We start from the raw sequence: 17752 nt of genomic DNA, 5'->3' as shown, positions 1-17752 counted from the left end.
CATCAGTAAGACGCTGGGCGAGAAGGAGACAACTGTTGGTGCCATAGTAAGAAAATGGAAGAAGTACAAAATGACTGTCAATCGACAAAGATCTGGGGCTCCACGCAAATCTCACCTCGTGGGGTATCCTTGATCATGAGGAAGGTTAGAAATCAGCCTACAACTACAAGGGGGGAACTTGTCAATGATCTCAAGGCAGCTGGGACCACTGTCACCACGAAAACCATTGGTAACACATTACGACATAACGGATTGCAATCCTGCAGTGCCCGCAAGGTCCCCCTGCTCCGGAAGGCACATGTGACGGCCCGTCTGAAGTTTGCCAGTGAACACCTGGATGATGCCGAGAGTGATTGGGAGAAGGTGCTGTGGTCAGATGAGACAAAAATTGAGCTCTTTGGCATGAACTCAACTCGCCGTGTTTGGAGGAAGAAAAATGCTGCCTATGACCCAAAGAACACCGTCCCCACTGTCAAGCATGGAGGTGGAAATGTTATGTTTTGGGGGTGTTTCTCTGCTAAGGGCACAGGACTATTTCACCGCATCAATGGGAGAATGGATGGGGCCATGTACCGTACAATTCTGAGTGACAACCTCCTTCCCTCCGCCAGGGCCTTAAAAATGGGTCGTGGCTGGGTCTTCCAGCACGACAATGACCCAAACATACAGCGAAGGCAAGAAGGAGTGGCTCAGGAAGAAGCACATTAGGGTCATGGAGTGGCCTAGCCAGTCACCAGACCTTAATCCCATTGAAAACTTATGGAGGGAGCTGAAGCTGCGAGTTGCCAAGCGACAGCCCAGAACTCTTAATGATTTAGAGATGATCTGCAAAGAGGAGTGGACCAAAATTCCTCCTGACATGTGTGCAAACCTCATCATCAACTACAGAAGACGTCTGACCACTGTGCTTGCCAACAAGGGTTTTGCCACCAAGTATTAGGTCTTGTTTGCCAGAGGGATTAAATACTTATTTCCCTCTGCAGAATGCAAATAAATTCATATACTTTCCACAATGTGATTTTCCGGATTTAATTTGTGATGTGCTATCTCTCACTGTTACTAATAACCTACCCTTCAATTATGGGCTGCTCATGTCTTTGTCAGTGGGCAAACTTACAAAATCAGCAAGGGATCAAATACTTATTTCCACCACTGTAAGTGCAATATGCTTGAGTGAAGAAATAAGCTTTGAACTATTTTCTAAACTGTAGCCAGTCATGTTCAGTATTGATCTCTAATGCTTAGGTTACTTGAGCCCAAAATATCTAAAACTTTATAGCTGGCTTCCCTGACACTTATGGGGTAATTTATATATAAATTGCCAAGATTTAGATGGGAAGAATGCACATAAATGCAGGTATTCAAATCATATATGCACTTATGTTGACTCTTGCATGTAAATGACTATTTTCTGGCTGCATGCTATTCTGTGAGAATGCGTGTACTTTGCTGGTGTTTGTTCACATGAACAGAGTTTACATTTATGCACATCTATGATAAAACACTATAATAAGGGCACTTTCTTTAGCAGTCTAGGAGCAAGGATTTACACCAGCTCTACAGCTGGTTTAAATGATCACATTTTTTACTTATTTTAGTATTCACTAAAGAAAAGTAGGTGCCTACTTTTCCTTGTAGAATATACTCCAAATATGCACCCCTTTATGGAATTACCCTCTTAGTATTATCAGAATGAGTATGGAGTAAACACAGAGGATTATTAGTTGTAAAAAAATTTAAAAAAAAAGAATAGAGAGCAGAAGCACAACGTTGAGAATCATGTTTAAAAGGGCTGTATTCCAATGATACAGCAATTAGTTTTGGTGTTGCCAAAATGCTTGACAAAATGGGTAATAGGAAACATGAGAAGTGCTAGTGAATGAGGAAGCTGCCATATGGCTGAATTTGTCCAGTGGGCCACAATGATTGAACTAACTAGCAGTGGGGTCTACCTGGCAGGCTGCAAGTACAGTAAGGCGGTATATCCAATCCCATTACCCTTATAGTAATTTTAGTCCTAGTACATACACACTCGCATAATCAGATCTGTCTGACAGGCTGCTCTAGGAATCTAGGTGGCTGGATATCTGGACAGCAACCATATTGGTAGGTATTTAGATTATTACAAGTTTTGAAAAAAAAAAAAAGGTGGGGTGCTTTGTGAACTAAACTGGGAATTTCTATGGTTCTTTTCCTAAGATAGTACAGTACAAATGATGGAAAGTAACATTAGGAATTATTTTTCCCCACATAGAGGACAGTAGATGTATGTAACAGCCAGGGGCGTATCTGGACTCCGGCAGTAGGGGGGGCCAGAGCCAGAGGGAGGGGGCACATTTTAGCACCCCCCCCCCCCCCCCCCCCCCCCGCCCCCCCCCCCCCCGCCATTGTCAGAGCCCCCACCGCCACCAATGACTCTCTCCACCCCCCTCCCGCCGCCAACCCTCCCCCGCTGCTGTTGCTTACTTTTGCTGGCGGGGGACCCCAACCCCCGCCAACCGAGGTCTGCTTCCACCTGCCGCTGCCTTAAAAACTTCTTCTTCAGCCGGCGGGGGACCCCAAACCCCTGCCAGCCGCCCCGAGGTGTTTAAAATTCATCTTCGGCCTCCGTGGCCGTGCTGCTGTTGATAGGCGCTGTTGAAATCCACTTCGGAGTCTGACGTCGCAGCACGTACAACGACGTCAGACTCCGAAGTGGATTTCAACAGCGCCTATCAACAGCAGCACGGCCACGGAGGCCGAAGATGAATTTTAAACACCTCAGGGCGGCTGGCGGGGGTTTGGGGTCCCCCGCCGGCTGAAGAAGAAGTTTTTAAGGCAGCGGCAGGTGGAAGCAGACCTCGGCTGGCGGGGGTTGGGGTCCCCCGCCAGCAAAAGTAAGCAACGGCAGCGGGGGAGGGTTGATGGTGGTAGGGGGGTCCAGGGCAAAATCTGCGGGGGCCCAGGCCCCTGAGGCCCCACGCAGATACGCCCCTGGTAACAGCCTCTTACTGGAGGTGGTTAAAGGGAAAGCAGTTTTCAAATTTAGTGGTGTGGGATCTCACCGTAGCACAGTTGTAATGTGAGTAGTAGAATGGGTACACTGTCAGTGAAACTGAAAATGGGTGGATTAGATGACCCTTGCTGTCTGTGGCATTATATTCTTTGCTGCTTTGTCACTTTTGCTACACCATCCTACTGATTGCAGGTCCTCTGACTGTGCTATATTGCAACTGAAATAGAAGTAAATATGTTTTCATTTTGTAGTATTTGTAACCTGTTTTTTTTTTTTCCTTTTTTTTTCTCTCCCTTAGCTATAGGGTTAATCCTCGCCATTCTCATCCCAATAGTTGTGGCAACATTGTTTGCGGTGGTGACCAGTACCGTTTGCTATCGAAAGAGAGAATGGTAAAATGTTTTCTACCAAGACTTCTTTAAAAGTGTTGATTTTTATCTGTAGTATCATTCTGTATTGATAAGCTTAAGAATTTTTAGAACTGTTACATTAGAAACATAGCTAATCATGGAGAGAGTGTTTTGCTTTCTGGATTAGAGCTTAATGTAATTAATCATTTTGGGAAAATAATAACTTTAAGGAGCCATACAGTATTCACAAACTAAACCTGTGATGCTATACATACAGAGGGCAATTTTCAATAGCTATTGGTCTGGTAAATATTTTGAATATTGCCCATATACAGTGCAGGTAAAACTTTGCTTGGCTTTGTTTGCACATTGTACAGAAGAGTTCCCAAGTATGCGTTTAGTTAAGATGGGCAACAACATCTATAGTTTAGCATTTTCAAAATTACATACATTGTTTTATATGGAAAAATGTAGAAATAGAAAAGCAGGTATTTTTCCTTGGGCAGTTTTCAAAGGGGGGACATGCTCGTATGTTTCCTTTGAAAACTGATGCAAAACCTAACACATAGCTCTGGGGTACACCAACTGATAGCAGTGGAAGAGGATTGACTAGAACATATACTAAATGTGAAATGGGAGTGATAAGAAGAAATCCAAGACAAAACAAAGTCCCAGAATTCAGTTGAGGAGAGAGTATCAACAGTGTCAGAAACAGTAGATTGCTCAAGAAACAGGTCTTTGGAGGCTGTTTCTGGAGAATGTAGAAAACCAAACCCAGACTGGAGTGGATCAAGGATGGCTTGAGATGAAAGATAGTAAAGACACTAGAGGGGAACAGCACATTTGTGTAGCTTGGTTGCAAAAGAGAGTAGAGAGAGATGGAATGATAGACACAGAGCATATAGGGTCCAACAGTTGTGTTTTGAGTAGTGGTGTAATCACAGCATATTTTAAAGGCAGCAGGAACTGTTGCAGTGGAATGTAATTGACTTGGGGATATGACAAATGGAAGATGGGACAACTTAGTAACTGGGCTACAGGGAACAGGGGAACCAATAGTGAGTTTGGAAGAGGAGAGAAGATAAGCAGTTTCCTCCTATGTGATCTTAAAAAGGGAAGAAAAGATAGCAGAGGTCAGAAGGAAAGTGCAGGAATAAAGTGGGGGAAGAAGAGATGGAGGTGACCTGGTGGACAGCTCAAGATTAACCTTGTTGTGGAAGAATTGGCAGTAGTCTGAGCAGAAAGTGAAAAGGGGTGGGAGGTGTTGGTGGAGGTGCTATGAGGAGGGGGGAGAGATGCTTGGGGGGGGGGGGAGGCAAGACAGCTTGTCAGATAAGCAAAGTAGTTTGGTTTGGCAAGTACTATAGAAGTCTGGAAGGATGTCAACAAAATCAGTGTGGGCATGGGATTTTAGCCAGAGGTATCCTACAGAATGGGCACAGGAACCTAGGGAGTGAATTATACAGGTCAGCCAAGGCTGGAGTTTGGGTTGCCTTATGAGATGGGAAAGGGAAGGACCAAGAGTGTCCAAAACAGAAGAGCGTATGGTATTACAGGAAGGCTGCCTCATTGACAGAAAAAGTTCTGAGGCAGGATATGACATTGCTAGTAAGGAATCGGTACATGTTAATATCTACCTGCTGGTAAATTGTGTCGTAAAGCTTGGGGAGGTTGTGATTTAAACTGATAAATTCTGTTGATGTAAACATAAAAGTTAAGCATTAGGTTATTAAGCTTTCTATTTAGGGTTCATAAAAAGGTAAGCACAAGGCTAGTTTTAAAAGCTTTCTGTTTAGTGTTTTATTTCCTCCCCCCTCCCCCAGACTCCTTTAATTTATAAGATTTTAAGGGGTTCTTTTACTAAGGTGCATTAATGAATTAGTGGGTCTTTTACTAAAGCTTGGCTCGAGTTATCTGCAGCAGGGACCATTTTATTCCTATGGGCCCTGCTTCAGATAATTTGAGCTAAGCTTTAGTAAAAGACCCCCATAGTTAGCTAAATCCGTTAGCGCACCTTAGTAAAAGAACCTCTAAGCCAGTTACATAAATAAGAAGGAACCTTTTTTTCACCTCAGGGCTTGACTGGAGATTTTCATTGGCAAATGAGTAGTCTTTTGTAGTAGATTCATTCTGGGACCTTTGCAGTTCAGTGAGAAACAAATATAACATAAAATATACCTATTAAACTTAAAGGACTTTTAAATAGCCTGCCTCTACTCCCTTAGCAACTTTAAATAACACCAATACTAAGATGCAGACAGCAGTTCAGCAGTGAGTACTGAGTACCATATGTATGATTATCTCCCAGTTGGTGAGAATACTGTTATGTGCTAAAGTGTCAGATTTATGTGTGTCCACTTACACCATGTGAATAGCAGGGGTTAAGTGGGCATGTCTAAATGTCTGTAGCTGCTGACTTAGGCTAGATGCTTTTACAGAAATAGCACTCAGTGTGCTGCATCTAAGGAGCAAATTTGTGGCACTCCATTATAAAATTGCTTGCCAACCTCTTTTGTGGATTAAAATAGCAGAAAATTGTGAGGATTTGTAGAAGCATCATGGGTGACTGAAACTGGGTGTCTAATTGGCAGATGAAATTTCAGGTAGATAACTGTAAAGTGGGACATATAGGGTAAAATAATCCCAACGACTGATACAAAGTGTTGGGATCTTGTTAGGAAAAACTACACCAAATAGTTTTGCTTGAGGTAATGACAATCTGGAATATTCTAAAAGCTTTCAGACATTGGTTAGCCAATAACGTTATCCTAGTCCAGATGGACAACCTGGTAGCCATGTATTACATCAACAAATAGGGAAGAATAGATTCCTACCTCCTGTGTTGGAAGACTGCCAGAATGTGGAACTGGGCCATCTCTGTATGGATGATCCTCAGACTCACTTATATGTCCGAGAAGGACTATATCCTGGCAGTCAAGCTGGTTCAAGTACTGTAACCATAAGTTAGGTCCCTGGAATTGGAAATAAAAGGCAAGTGAGGAATACCCATAGTAGAGCCTTTGACATCTCTATGGATCAGAAAAGTTCCTCAGTTCTGTTCCAGGGAGGGGATTGGGGGGAATGGTTGAATCTTCTCTGTGCATATCCTTAGATTATGTTTTAGGAAACACTCGTTAAATCAGACAAGATTGGGGGATTGCGATTCTCATAGACCCCTTTTGGTCAAGACAGGGTTGGATTCCCCTTCTTCGGCAACTGTTTATAATGAAGCCAATCAGACTGGGGAATTATTCAACATTATTCATGCAAGCACAGGAAACTGTTGTATCCGAACATCATATCCTTGCAGCCTGAATGTTGAGAGAGTTACCATAGGTGTCCTTAATCTGCCTGGCAGTATATCACAAGTCCTCCCATCTTTTAGGAGCATCTCTGAGACGGTCATAATTTGGAGGAGATTTGCAATTTGTTATGACTGAAGGGACCTGTATCTCTTTTGCTGCCATACATAAAAATTTGCTGGAATCCCTTCTGCATCTTTCAGGCTTGAAAACCAACTCCATTAGGGTCCACCTTAGTGAAAGAATATAATTAAGGGTAGTAAATGTAAACAAATATAAATGTATAAAAAATTTTTTGGTGAAATGTGTGCTCAGTAAACAGATTCTCCTGGCTTTTAAGAGTGTCTCTGAGGTAGTCATAGTTTGAAGTGGAGGAGGAGCCTTGCAATTTGTTATGACTGAAGGGACCTATATTTTTATTTTATTTTTGTTACATTTGTACCCCGCGCTTTCCCACTCATGGCAGGCTCAATGCGGCAGGCAATGGAGGGTTAAGTGACTTGTCCAGAGTCACAAGGAGCTGCCTGTGCTGGGAATCGAACTCAGTTCCTCAGGACCAAAGTCCACCACCCTAACCACTAGGCCACTCCTCCACCTCTCTTTTCCTGCCCCACATAAAAATTGGCTAGAGTCCCTTCTACATCTTCCAGAGTCAGGCTTAAAAACCAACTCCATTAGGGTTTACTTTAGTGAAAGAATATAATAGGGCTAGTAAATGTAAACAAATATAAATGCATAAACATTTTTTGCTGAAATGTGTGCTCAGTAAACAAATGCCTATATTCGGCAATAAACACAAGCAACTTGTGATATCCAAGTGACTGCATATGAAGATATTGTATTGTATTAGTATAAAGATGTACTTATCTCCGATTCACTGAAGGGCAAGAATTCACTGGTTTAGGATACTTTGCCAGTCCATGAAAATATTGTGTCCAAATAGTGATAAATTTGAATTTGTCAGACCTCCCTTTTAAAAGAGCTGTGTTTCACCATAATGGCTTCTTCAGGAGGAAGCTAAAACAAATCTCTAAGAAAGAAAAAGCAAGCATAATAACTAAGATTTTCAACAAAAAAGGAGCAACCTAACTCAAAACAAGTTTCACAATCCTATACAAATTGATCGTGATTCATCATTTCTTCATTAAGTGGTCACCAACCGTGGTGGATTTCATTATAAGGCTCACACAAGTAGCAACTGACAAAGGACGCCACAGTCTGTTTAAAAACTCTACGCATCTGTGACATCACAGTGATGTTATTAACGTCATATGCAGTCTCTTAGATATTATTACTGACTTTGTTGGTTGAGCAAGTGGTGAAGTGATGGTATTACAAGTTGCCTGTGTTTATTGCTGAGTATAGGCATTTGTTTACTGAGCACACGATTCACCAAAATGTTTTTATACATTTATATTTGTTTACTTTTACTACCCCTGTGAGAAATATGTAAATTATACTCTTTCAGTATAGACCAGGGGTTCTCAAACCAGTCCAATCAATTTTTCAGGATATCTACAATGAATAATCATGAGATACATCTGCTTACAATGGAGGTAGTGCATACAAATTTCTCTCATGCATATTCATTGTGGTGGGTCCTGAGTACTGGATTGAGAACATCTGGTATAGACATATTATTGGGGTTAGTGTGTGTTGTTTTTTAAATTTTATTCCCATTTTATTTATTAGTTTTGGTTCACCTTAGTGCCAGTGGCACATATCTTCATCATACTGAGGGCAAATCCATCTCCTTACAGCCTTTAGATGTTCATTTTATGTTGGATTTGCTTCTATTGAAACTTCCATCAAGCCACCTGCAGTGTCTTGGGATCTCAACATTATTCTAAGCCATTTGATTTTAAGTTTTCTTTGAGCTGAAAAATATGACCTGAATGGTCTTATTTTTGTCAGCAGTCATTTCAGCTTGTAGGCTTATTTATTTATTTAAAAAATCTACTGTGCATGGTCCTACTATTCTAGGGTAGTGAGCTCAGGTCTTAGTGATTGATCTACCCTATATGAAATTTTCCGAAAACTGGCTTGTCTTGTACATGCATCCAAAGTTCCTTCCTAAGATATTATTGGATTTCTGTTTTAACCATTCAGTTTTTCCAACATTTTTCCCTAAGCCACATGAATTTTAGGGGAGCCTTGGCCTTCTGTTTGGAATAAACTAAAGCCCCTCAAAGGTTCACCCACCTTCTTTTTTTTTTTTTAATCCCAATAAATCAGGGATTGCCATTGCCAAACAAGCACTGGCTAATTGGCAAGGAGACTGTGGGGCTCATTTTCAAAGCACTTAGACTTATAAAGGTCCATAGATTACTATGGGTCTCCTCTTTTTTTGAAAGAGAAAAATGTCTAAAAAGTGGCATAAAGCCGCATTTGGATGTTTTTATCACCAAAACGTCCAACTCAGTATTTTCAAAACCCATTTTCCAGACCTTTTCCTAAGCAGTTCGTCTGCAGTGCGTCCAGATCTGAAGCGGGCATGTTAGGGGGCATATTAAGGGCGGAATTTGGGTGTTTCTAAGACCTGGACATTTTTTAGCCGTAATGGAACAAAATGAAAACATCCAGGACTAAAACTAAGACGTTTTGATCTAGACCTGTTTTAACAATGACTAAGCCACAAAAAGTACCCTAAATGACCAGATGACCACTGGAGGAATAAAGGAATGACCCCCCCCCCCCTTTACTCCCCCAGTGGTCACTGACCCCTCCCACCTCCCCAGAGATGTAAAAGAAGCAGTACATGACAGCCTCAGATAACCAGTCCTATTATTTATTTATTTGTTTCAACATGTCAGGACAGCAATGGGGGCATATAAACAGTACCTGGGAGGCGAAATGTACCAAATGTGAACACACGCCCCACACGTTGTATCATGCTTTTTGAGGTTGTCCAGGTGTGTGAGCCTTTTGGGGCCAGGTGCAGCAGTTTCTGTCCAAAACAACGCTGGCTCCGGTAGGTGGGATTTGGGATCATTTTGTGCTAGATACTCCATCAGCCTTTAGGGCGCAGGCAGCAGGACTGCGGATGTGGTGCCGCAAGGTATGCTTAGTGGCACGTAAAAATATCCTACAGAAGTGGATATCACCGGAGCCGCCTGCGTACTGGAAATGGAGGAACCAGGTACACGAGCTAGCTGCATGGGAAGCTAGGGAGGCGAAAGGGAACCCGAAGCGGAAAAAACATTTTCTCTTGGTATGGAGTTCTTACATACAGGGGCTAAGTCCAAGAGGGTGAAGCTTGCTTCTTAACCTGCTGTGAATAGGAGTAGAAGGCTTTAAGATGAACATTGTTCTTCACCCTGGCAGTGGTTGGCACAAAGGGGTGGGGGGAGGGAGGAGATAGGCCTACCTGGACTATCAGAAACTAAGTCCAGGTAGGCAAAGAGGAAGTACGAGGTATATGGAAAGAAGGGGGGAGGGTGGGGGGACAGGGAGGGAGGAGGGAAGGATAGGGGCGTGGAAGGGGATAAAAATGTTAAAAGTTTGCTGATGGAATGTGACACATGGGTGTGAGGAGTTATGTCAAGTTTTTGGATATTTGCACCTTTAAAAGGTGGAATAAGTTTGTTTCGGTTAATATGTCATCAGGGTAAATGTTGAATATCTGAAAGTGGGAAGGAAGGGAGGAGAGAAAAAAGTAAAAAGATTGATGACAATATGTTTCATTATGATGTTGCTGAAGCTCATCTTCTTTCTATGACGGTTGATGCAAAATATTATGTATGTGTGCTTTCTGTGATGTCATTAATAAAAAATTGTTGAAACATAAACACTTCTAACCCACCTATAAACTAGACTGTTTCCATAAAAACATACATACCAATGTAAAACAAAACATTATCAAATAACAGAAATATAACATAAAATACTACTAACATAATGCAAAACATAAATTACTGCTGTCATAACTTCCAAAATTGCACTATGTGACCCTTTTACTAAGCCACGTAGGCGCCTACGCGCACCCAACACATGTCAGTTTGGAATTACCACCTGGCTACCGCATGGCCAGGGCGGTAATTTCATTTTTTCACGCATCCACTATACGCGCTGGAAAATAATTTTATTTTCCGGCGTGCATGCGGTAATCGGCATTTCAACACAAGTTGACCATTACTGCCTGGTTAACGCGTGAAACGTTGCCGCACATCCATTTTCAGCCCCTCAAAAAAGGCATTTTTTACAGGTGTGCTGAAAAATGGATCTGTGTGCATCCAAAACACGTGCCTACACTAGCGCAGGACACTTTTCAGCACACCTTAGTAAAAGGACCCCTATATTAATAGTATGCTTGAACAACAAGCTGTTTTTTAAAAATAATTTCTTAACTTGCTGGAAACAAGTAGTTAAGCGAAGCTGACCTGGCAAGGCATTCCACATTAATGTTCCCACTATAGAAAAAGCAGAAACACGAGTAAAGACATAATGTACTGAAGATACCAATTGCAAACTCAGACATTTTGCGAAATCTGATCTTAAAGGCCTTCCTGATGTGTAGACAGAGTAAAAACTTGGCCAAAATACCAAGGCATTTAACCATATATTACTTGATAAATTATACTCAAAACTTTATGCTGCACTCGGTATTTCACAGTTAACCAATAAAGTTGTTTTGTTTCAAAAATGGAGTTATATGTTCAAATCTGGAGTAGCCTAGTAGTCAGTGCAGTGCACTATGCAGAAGGAGACCCAGGCCCATAATCCGTTCTAACCGTTACACTAGTGGTGGAAGGTTTGAGCCCTCCAAAACCCACCAAACAACCTGCTGTACCCACATATAGGTGACACCTAAAATACATAAGAGCTATTGTTTGGAAAGGGATCCTTGGTCAGTCTATTCTGAAGAATCTGTTTGAGGTTTAGAATTCATCTCCCCTCCTGCCAGGCCCATTTTTGTAATTTCCAGATTATCTTTCTTAAAACACACCCATATACACAAACACACGTACACAGTGAGGGAAGTGGTGCACATCACAGCAGAATTATAACTTCTATGGAGTACCAAAGCTGAAGAAGCTTTTTTCCCCGTGAGGGCTCCTTCTGATGATGTCACTCATTTCCAAGGTTTTCTGTGGTATCCGCCAGTATTATAGTTGTCATTAATGTTTAAGCATAACTGCTCGCCCCACATCGTTTCCCTCATTTTAATTAAATTCTGCATTAACTGTTTAATATAGACATGAACACACGTTAACTGTATTTACTTTGTTAGCTTTTTCTTTTTTTTTTTTTTTTGTATCTTGCATTAATTCCCATTTTGAACAGATAGTGCAGCTTAATAAGTAGGCTGTTTAGAGATTGAGACAGACCAGAATTAAAGGTCAAGCTTTGAACTATTTTCTTAATTTGTATATTGTGGCAATGGATGTCCATATAGACTGTCTTTCAACATTGTAAGGTCTCCACCTCTGGGAGACTCTTGGAAAAGTCTGCTGCACCGGGAGACTCTTGAGTCCCTCGGCCCTTTAGCTGAGCTGTGTGCTGTAATCCAGTGCTAAAGAGCACATGGCAATCCACAAGGTCAGATCATTATACTTTATTGTAATCCCTTTGTGTCAACTGCTCCTCCAAAGGTAGTTCCCACCACAGCATTTCTCAAGAAGCATAGCAGTTTAACGGCATAGTATTCAAAACAAAACAAAAATACCCCAAAGGTTCCAAAATCATATAAAGCAGTTATGCAAAGCATATAAAGCAGTTATGCAAAGCAATTCTTCAAACAAAGTAGCAAAAAAGGGCTCAAACTCCCAGCAGTTCATGTATAGCAGGTATGCAAAGTAATTCTCCAAACACGGTAGCTCCAGAAAGGGTTCAAACCCTCCCCAGCAGTTCATGTCAGCAGTTAGGCAAAACAATTCCCCAAACACAGCAGTTCAGGAAGGGTTCAAACTCCCAGCAGTTCATGTATAGCAGTTATGCAAAGTAATTCTCCAAACACGGTAGATCAAAAAGGGTTCAAACTCCCCAACAGTTCATGTAAGCAGTTATGCAAAACAATTTCCCAAACACAGCAGTTCAGAAAGGGTTCAAACTCCCAGCAGTTCATGTATAGCAGTTATGCCCAAAACCACCACTCCTCCTCCTCCTCCCTTTCAAAAGAAATCAACCTAGGGAGAGTGGCAAGGGTCCCTCCCCAAACAGGCCAGCATTATACCCTGACCACTACCCGCGTGACCCTTCCATGGTAAACCTTCTTCTACCAGGCTCTCCTCCGGAGCAGCCCTCTCCTGTTTCACCTTTCCTTCCAGTTTATTCAGAGCAGCAGTCTCCATTGGCTCCTCTTGCTCTAGTTCCTCCCCCTTTTCTTCCCCTTGCCAGTCCATAGGTTCCTTCCCACACCCATTGCTCAGCTGCTCTCCATTTGCTTGATTGGGCAGGTTCAGAACTCCTTCCCTCATCCTGGCTCTCTGGGACAGGTTTTTCCAACTCCCTTCTCTTGCCCTTCTCCTGACCTCCTCTTGGGGCTGTTGGGGATTGAAGTCCCTGTTTCTACCATGGGACCTACTCGGGGGTTGCTGGGAATCGTACTCTTTTCCTTTTCTCCAATCCCCTAGGGGGAAAGACTTCTCCCTTTCTCTACCCAGTCTCCCTCCCTCTCAAGCCTCCTCATTCCTCCATGTGCCTTCGTTCTCCCTCTCACCCTCATATTCCTCACAATATCTAAGTTATGGGCCTTTTTACAAAGGTGCGGCAAGCTTACCGTGTGCCAGTTTGCCACTACTGCAGGAGCCCAGCGGTAGTTCATGCCCCCCACTGCACACCACTTTTGGCACTTACAAATATTTTTTATATTATTAGTGCCAGGAGCTTACCCAGTGGTAATTGGACAGCTCCATGCGCCTTCCGGTTACCACCGGGTTAGCACAGGAGTCCTTACAACCTCTTAAATAGATGACAGTAAGAGCTCCCCCAGGAAATGGCTGTGCGGCAAGTGTTTACTTCATGGCCATTTCCTTTTTTTTTTTTAAAACAGAATCCTTTTACCTGCTGTGTTAAAAGGGGGCCTCAGCGCATGCTGATGCCACCTCAGGGGTCCTTTTATCGCAGCTTGGTAAAAGGACCCCTTAATGAGCAGCATCAGGTGAAGCTCTTTGATCAAACATTTTGTTGTAAACATTAGCAAACTGTTTTCAAGCTATTTGTGTCCTACTTGTGTTCTCACTTTAATTAAATATCCTTAATTGATTTTTTTCTAAGGATCAAAGAAACATTTTACCCTGATATACCAAATCCAGAAAACAGCAAGGCACTGCAGTTTCAGAAGAGCATCAGCCAGGTGAGGGTTCAATTCATTAAAAAATATTTTGGCTTGTGAAGATCAGTACATTCAATTTGTGTTGTCTGATAAATATATAAGGAACTTTCAGGAAGTAGGGTTTTTTTTTTAAGGAGGACTCTTGAAGAGACAGGTTTTCATGATTATTCCAGAATTATTGGGCGCACACACATAGGTGAAAAACCATGCATCAATTCTGACTTCTACTTCTTTTCTAAAATGAGGCTGTACACGTGTGAACTTTTCAACTTGTTACTGTTGTAATCCACTTTGATTTTGAATTTTTATTTACGAACTAAAAGTAAATATTAATGTAGTCATTTTTGGGGGGAAATGTTAAATGTGATATATTTAACCTATTCCATTTTTGTTTTATTGTTAGGAAAACGCTGCTGTGAAAACACTGGAGATGAACCCTTGTACTCCCAATTCTGTAGAAGTGGTGGAAAACCTGTCAACAGTTCCTAAGGTTATGGATACAGACCTTATGTCACCTATAGGTGAAAGTGAGGATCTAGGTACTCACGTTCCTGAATATAATTCTGACATGGAAAGTGAAAATCATGTTGTTATATCATACTGTCCACCTATCATGGATGAGGAAGTTTCCAATCCAACAACAGATGAAGCTGTGGGGTCTTCCAAGGTAGTTTATCTTAACATTCAGTCCATCTATCAGCCTCAAGCAAAGTCCGAGGAAGAAACAGAAAATGAATTTGTGGACAAGGCAGGCTACAAACCTCAGATGCAGCTGTCTATTAATACTGTGAAAGCAGACAACCACATAACTACAGAGGATGAGCTAGAACAATGTGCAGGCTATAGGCCTCAAGCAAACGTAAATACTTGGAATGTAGAATCTCCTTGCTCAGCTTCATCTACTGATACTAACAGTGAAAATGCATCTTTTGGAAGTCCCTGCTCTATTAATTCTAGACACTTTTTGATTCCTCCAGAGGAAGATCAAGACACACTCAAACCTACCCATGTAGGATGGTCATTCACATCTCTGTTTCACAGTAAATCAGATGATTAACTTTGTAAAAACAAGGTAAAACTTCTTCAATGTGACATCTACCTTCATTGATGCGCGTAGAGTATCAACAGTATTGGCTATACCTTCACTCATTCAATTGTTTTTAATGTTGAATGTTGCACACACAAGTTAATGCTAATACTGAACTATACATCGCCTTCATTGTGGCAGACAGTCTAAGGAACATATGTATCATTTAAAATGTATTTTGTAGCAGTTTCTCACTCATTTGTGTTCTACCAGAGACGACTTTATAAATCTCTGATGGCTTTTACCCATTGCACTACCAGACATGAATGATTAGTAACAGATTCTTTTACTGAAGATGAAATATAAACTGTTGGCATCTATGTGGCAGTTTCTTCTTTCTCATCAACTACTCATTGGCTGGAACAGTTGAAAAGCCTTCTGTTTTCGGTCATGGTCTCCATTTCAGTATTGCTTTCTGTCTAGTGACAGAGAGGCTGCAGCTTAGAAGGTGCTTTAAAAATGCCTTTTTTTTCATACCGGAAACATATAATTCTAATATCTGTGCTACTTACTTGCATAGTGCTGCTCAATATATGCAGCAGTTCTGCTTTTAGAGCTTATGGTCTAATCAAGATAAAGACATGTCAAAGGAGACTCTGGGAAATTCATTAGGTAAGAAAATGGTTAAAACCAACTCATCTGTGAGCATAAAAATCAGGGATAAAGATTTAAAAGTACCCTCAAAGAAGTGGGGCTTATAGACTGAATTTGAATAAAGACGGTGATGGAGCAATGACACACCGGCTCATGAAGTCTCTTCAAAGCATCTGGTGTTGCAGCATGGAACCACAGAATTGGGAGTTTGTAGCTGAAGAGAAGGACAAAAAAAAGAATGACTTGCCCAATGTGTGAACAAGTCAGTATTACTTAAAAGCACCTTGAGGCCTTTAAGTAGTTCTGATTTTTACAGAGACAACTTGAGACAAGTTTAATGGTCTTTCCTCAGTAGGATGCAAAAATAAGTTTACGCAGCAAAGAAATACACAATGACTGCTGAAGAGTTAGCTAACCGCTACTGGGGATTAGAGAAAGAGCATTTCCTGACTCTAACTGTGTTAGTTGTATATTATTAGCTCTATATTAGGGTTTTCCCACATGTGAATCAGTTTGAATTATAGCTGTTCAGACTTGCTCTTTGAGTATACTAAAATCTCTTTTATTACAGTATTATTTTAAAATGCCGTACTCCACAGTGCAAGCCTAGAAGATATGCTTGAGCCATTATTAGAATTTAAGACTGTTCACATTGTAGCACTTTGCTGGATGATGACACACATTGGGTTGTGATTTGCATTATGGTCAGGGACCTGATTTTATTGCAAGTTCATGCCAGAAAATTCACTGAGTAAAGAACTATTCTATACTACTGCCATTGCTGCTGCCATGTTTAACCTCTCTCTTCTGTCTTCTCTTACCCCCAGCATGACCTATGGGTGCCTCCTATCTGTGTCTGTCTTTTGTGTCATTCAGTTTCTGTTTTTGCAGTTTGAACTATGCAGAGTCATGTAGTCTGCTGTGTAGGCATTTCAGTTCATATTGTGGATTGAAGTTGGTTGGAGGAGGAGATGGGCATGTAACCCATTCTCATTCTTCCCACCAGAAACAAGCTCGGGGATTAAGGTGAGGGGGAGAGAGGTCAAAGAGGGAGTGCAACAGGAGCAGCTTATGAACACTGTTTCTTCAACAAATGTTTCAGCAGGGGGCCTGTGATAAAGCTGGGTCCCTGATCATATAAAATAATTCAGTTATGTGACATATTAAAGATACAGAAGTGCTTCAGAACAATAATAGCAACAAATATAGGGGCCCTTTTACTAAGCCGTGTAGGCTCCTTTGCATGCCCAATTCAAGTCAATTTGGAATTACGGCCCGGCTACCATGTGGCCTGGGCAGTAATTTCATTTTTGATGCACATCCCCTACGTGCACCAGAAAATACTTTTTATTTTCTACCGCACGGCGCTACCAGGCAGTGAAAGGCATTCTATTCGTGTAGACCATTACCACCCGGTTAACGCATGAGACCTTACCGCTAAGTCAGTGGGTGGTGGTAAGGTTTCAGCCCCAAAATGGACGCACACCAGTTTTCATTTTGCCACACGTCCATTTTTGGTCAAAATTTTAAAAAGCCATTTTTACAGGTGCACTGAAAAATGATTCTGTGCACATCCAAAACACTACCGCAGACCATTTTTCAGTGCATCTTAGTAAAAGGACCCCATACTTGGCCATAGTGTTAACAGGTCACTTGATTTTGTAGAGTAGACTCATTGCCATGGAACATGTACCATATTGTTCCCTCTGTTATTTTTAAACCCCAGTAAGCCCGCTGGCATGCATAGTAAGAAGCTTTAAAGGTTTATAAGAATTTGGAACTTAGAGAACCCAAAAGGATTAGGTAATGATACTTGAAATCCTTATATCTTCCATTTTAGAAAGGAATATGTTAATTTTCTCACTATATTGAAGTTGAACACATAAATCTAACTCTTCCTGTCATTAAAGGTAACCACCTGCCTTTACTACCAATCTGATAATTACCGACAGCCTTAACAATCTGCATGTGGGTATGCTACACCACAGAAATTCCTGCAAGTATCTAGTTCATTGCTATGGGAGTAAATAACTGTGTAGACATATCCATACTGATGGTGCAGGCTAGCAGCACTGGTAATACAGTAGACCCTGTAGCATATAACATGTTAATAGCATTAGTATATGACAGTGATTGTATAATGCAGTAATG

At 41.5% G+C, this 17752-nt stretch overlaps 1 protein-coding gene across 5 annotated transcripts in view; it reads left to right on the top strand.

Annotated features, from left to right (window-relative positions):
- LIFR (LIF receptor subunit alpha) overlaps window positions 1-17066 on the top strand; it is a 267586-nt gene extending 250520 nt beyond the window's left edge. For all 5 annotated transcript variants that reach the window (XM_030193051.1, XM_030193054.1, XM_030193052.1 and 2 more), the window contains 3 exons: window positions 3294-3387; window positions 13863-13941; window positions 14324-17066. In XM_030193051.1, the coding sequence (XP_030048911.1) occupies window positions 3294-3387; window positions 13863-13941; window positions 14324-14977 (827 nt within the window). In that variant the 3' untranslated portion in view covers window positions 14978-17066. The remainder of the gene's footprint in view (window positions 1-3293; window positions 3388-13862; window positions 13942-14323) is intronic.
- Window positions 17067-17752: the final 686 nt, after the last annotated feature.

This window comes from Microcaecilia unicolor, chromosome 2 (genome assembly GCF_901765095.1).
Source record: "Microcaecilia unicolor chromosome 2, aMicUni1.1, whole genome shotgun sequence".
Taxonomy (NCBI): Eukaryota; Metazoa; Chordata; class Amphibia; order Gymnophiona; family Siphonopidae; genus Microcaecilia; species Microcaecilia unicolor.
The sequence above is the reverse complement of the archived record's forward strand: the minus strand, read 5'-3'. Positions and strand labels throughout refer to the sequence as shown.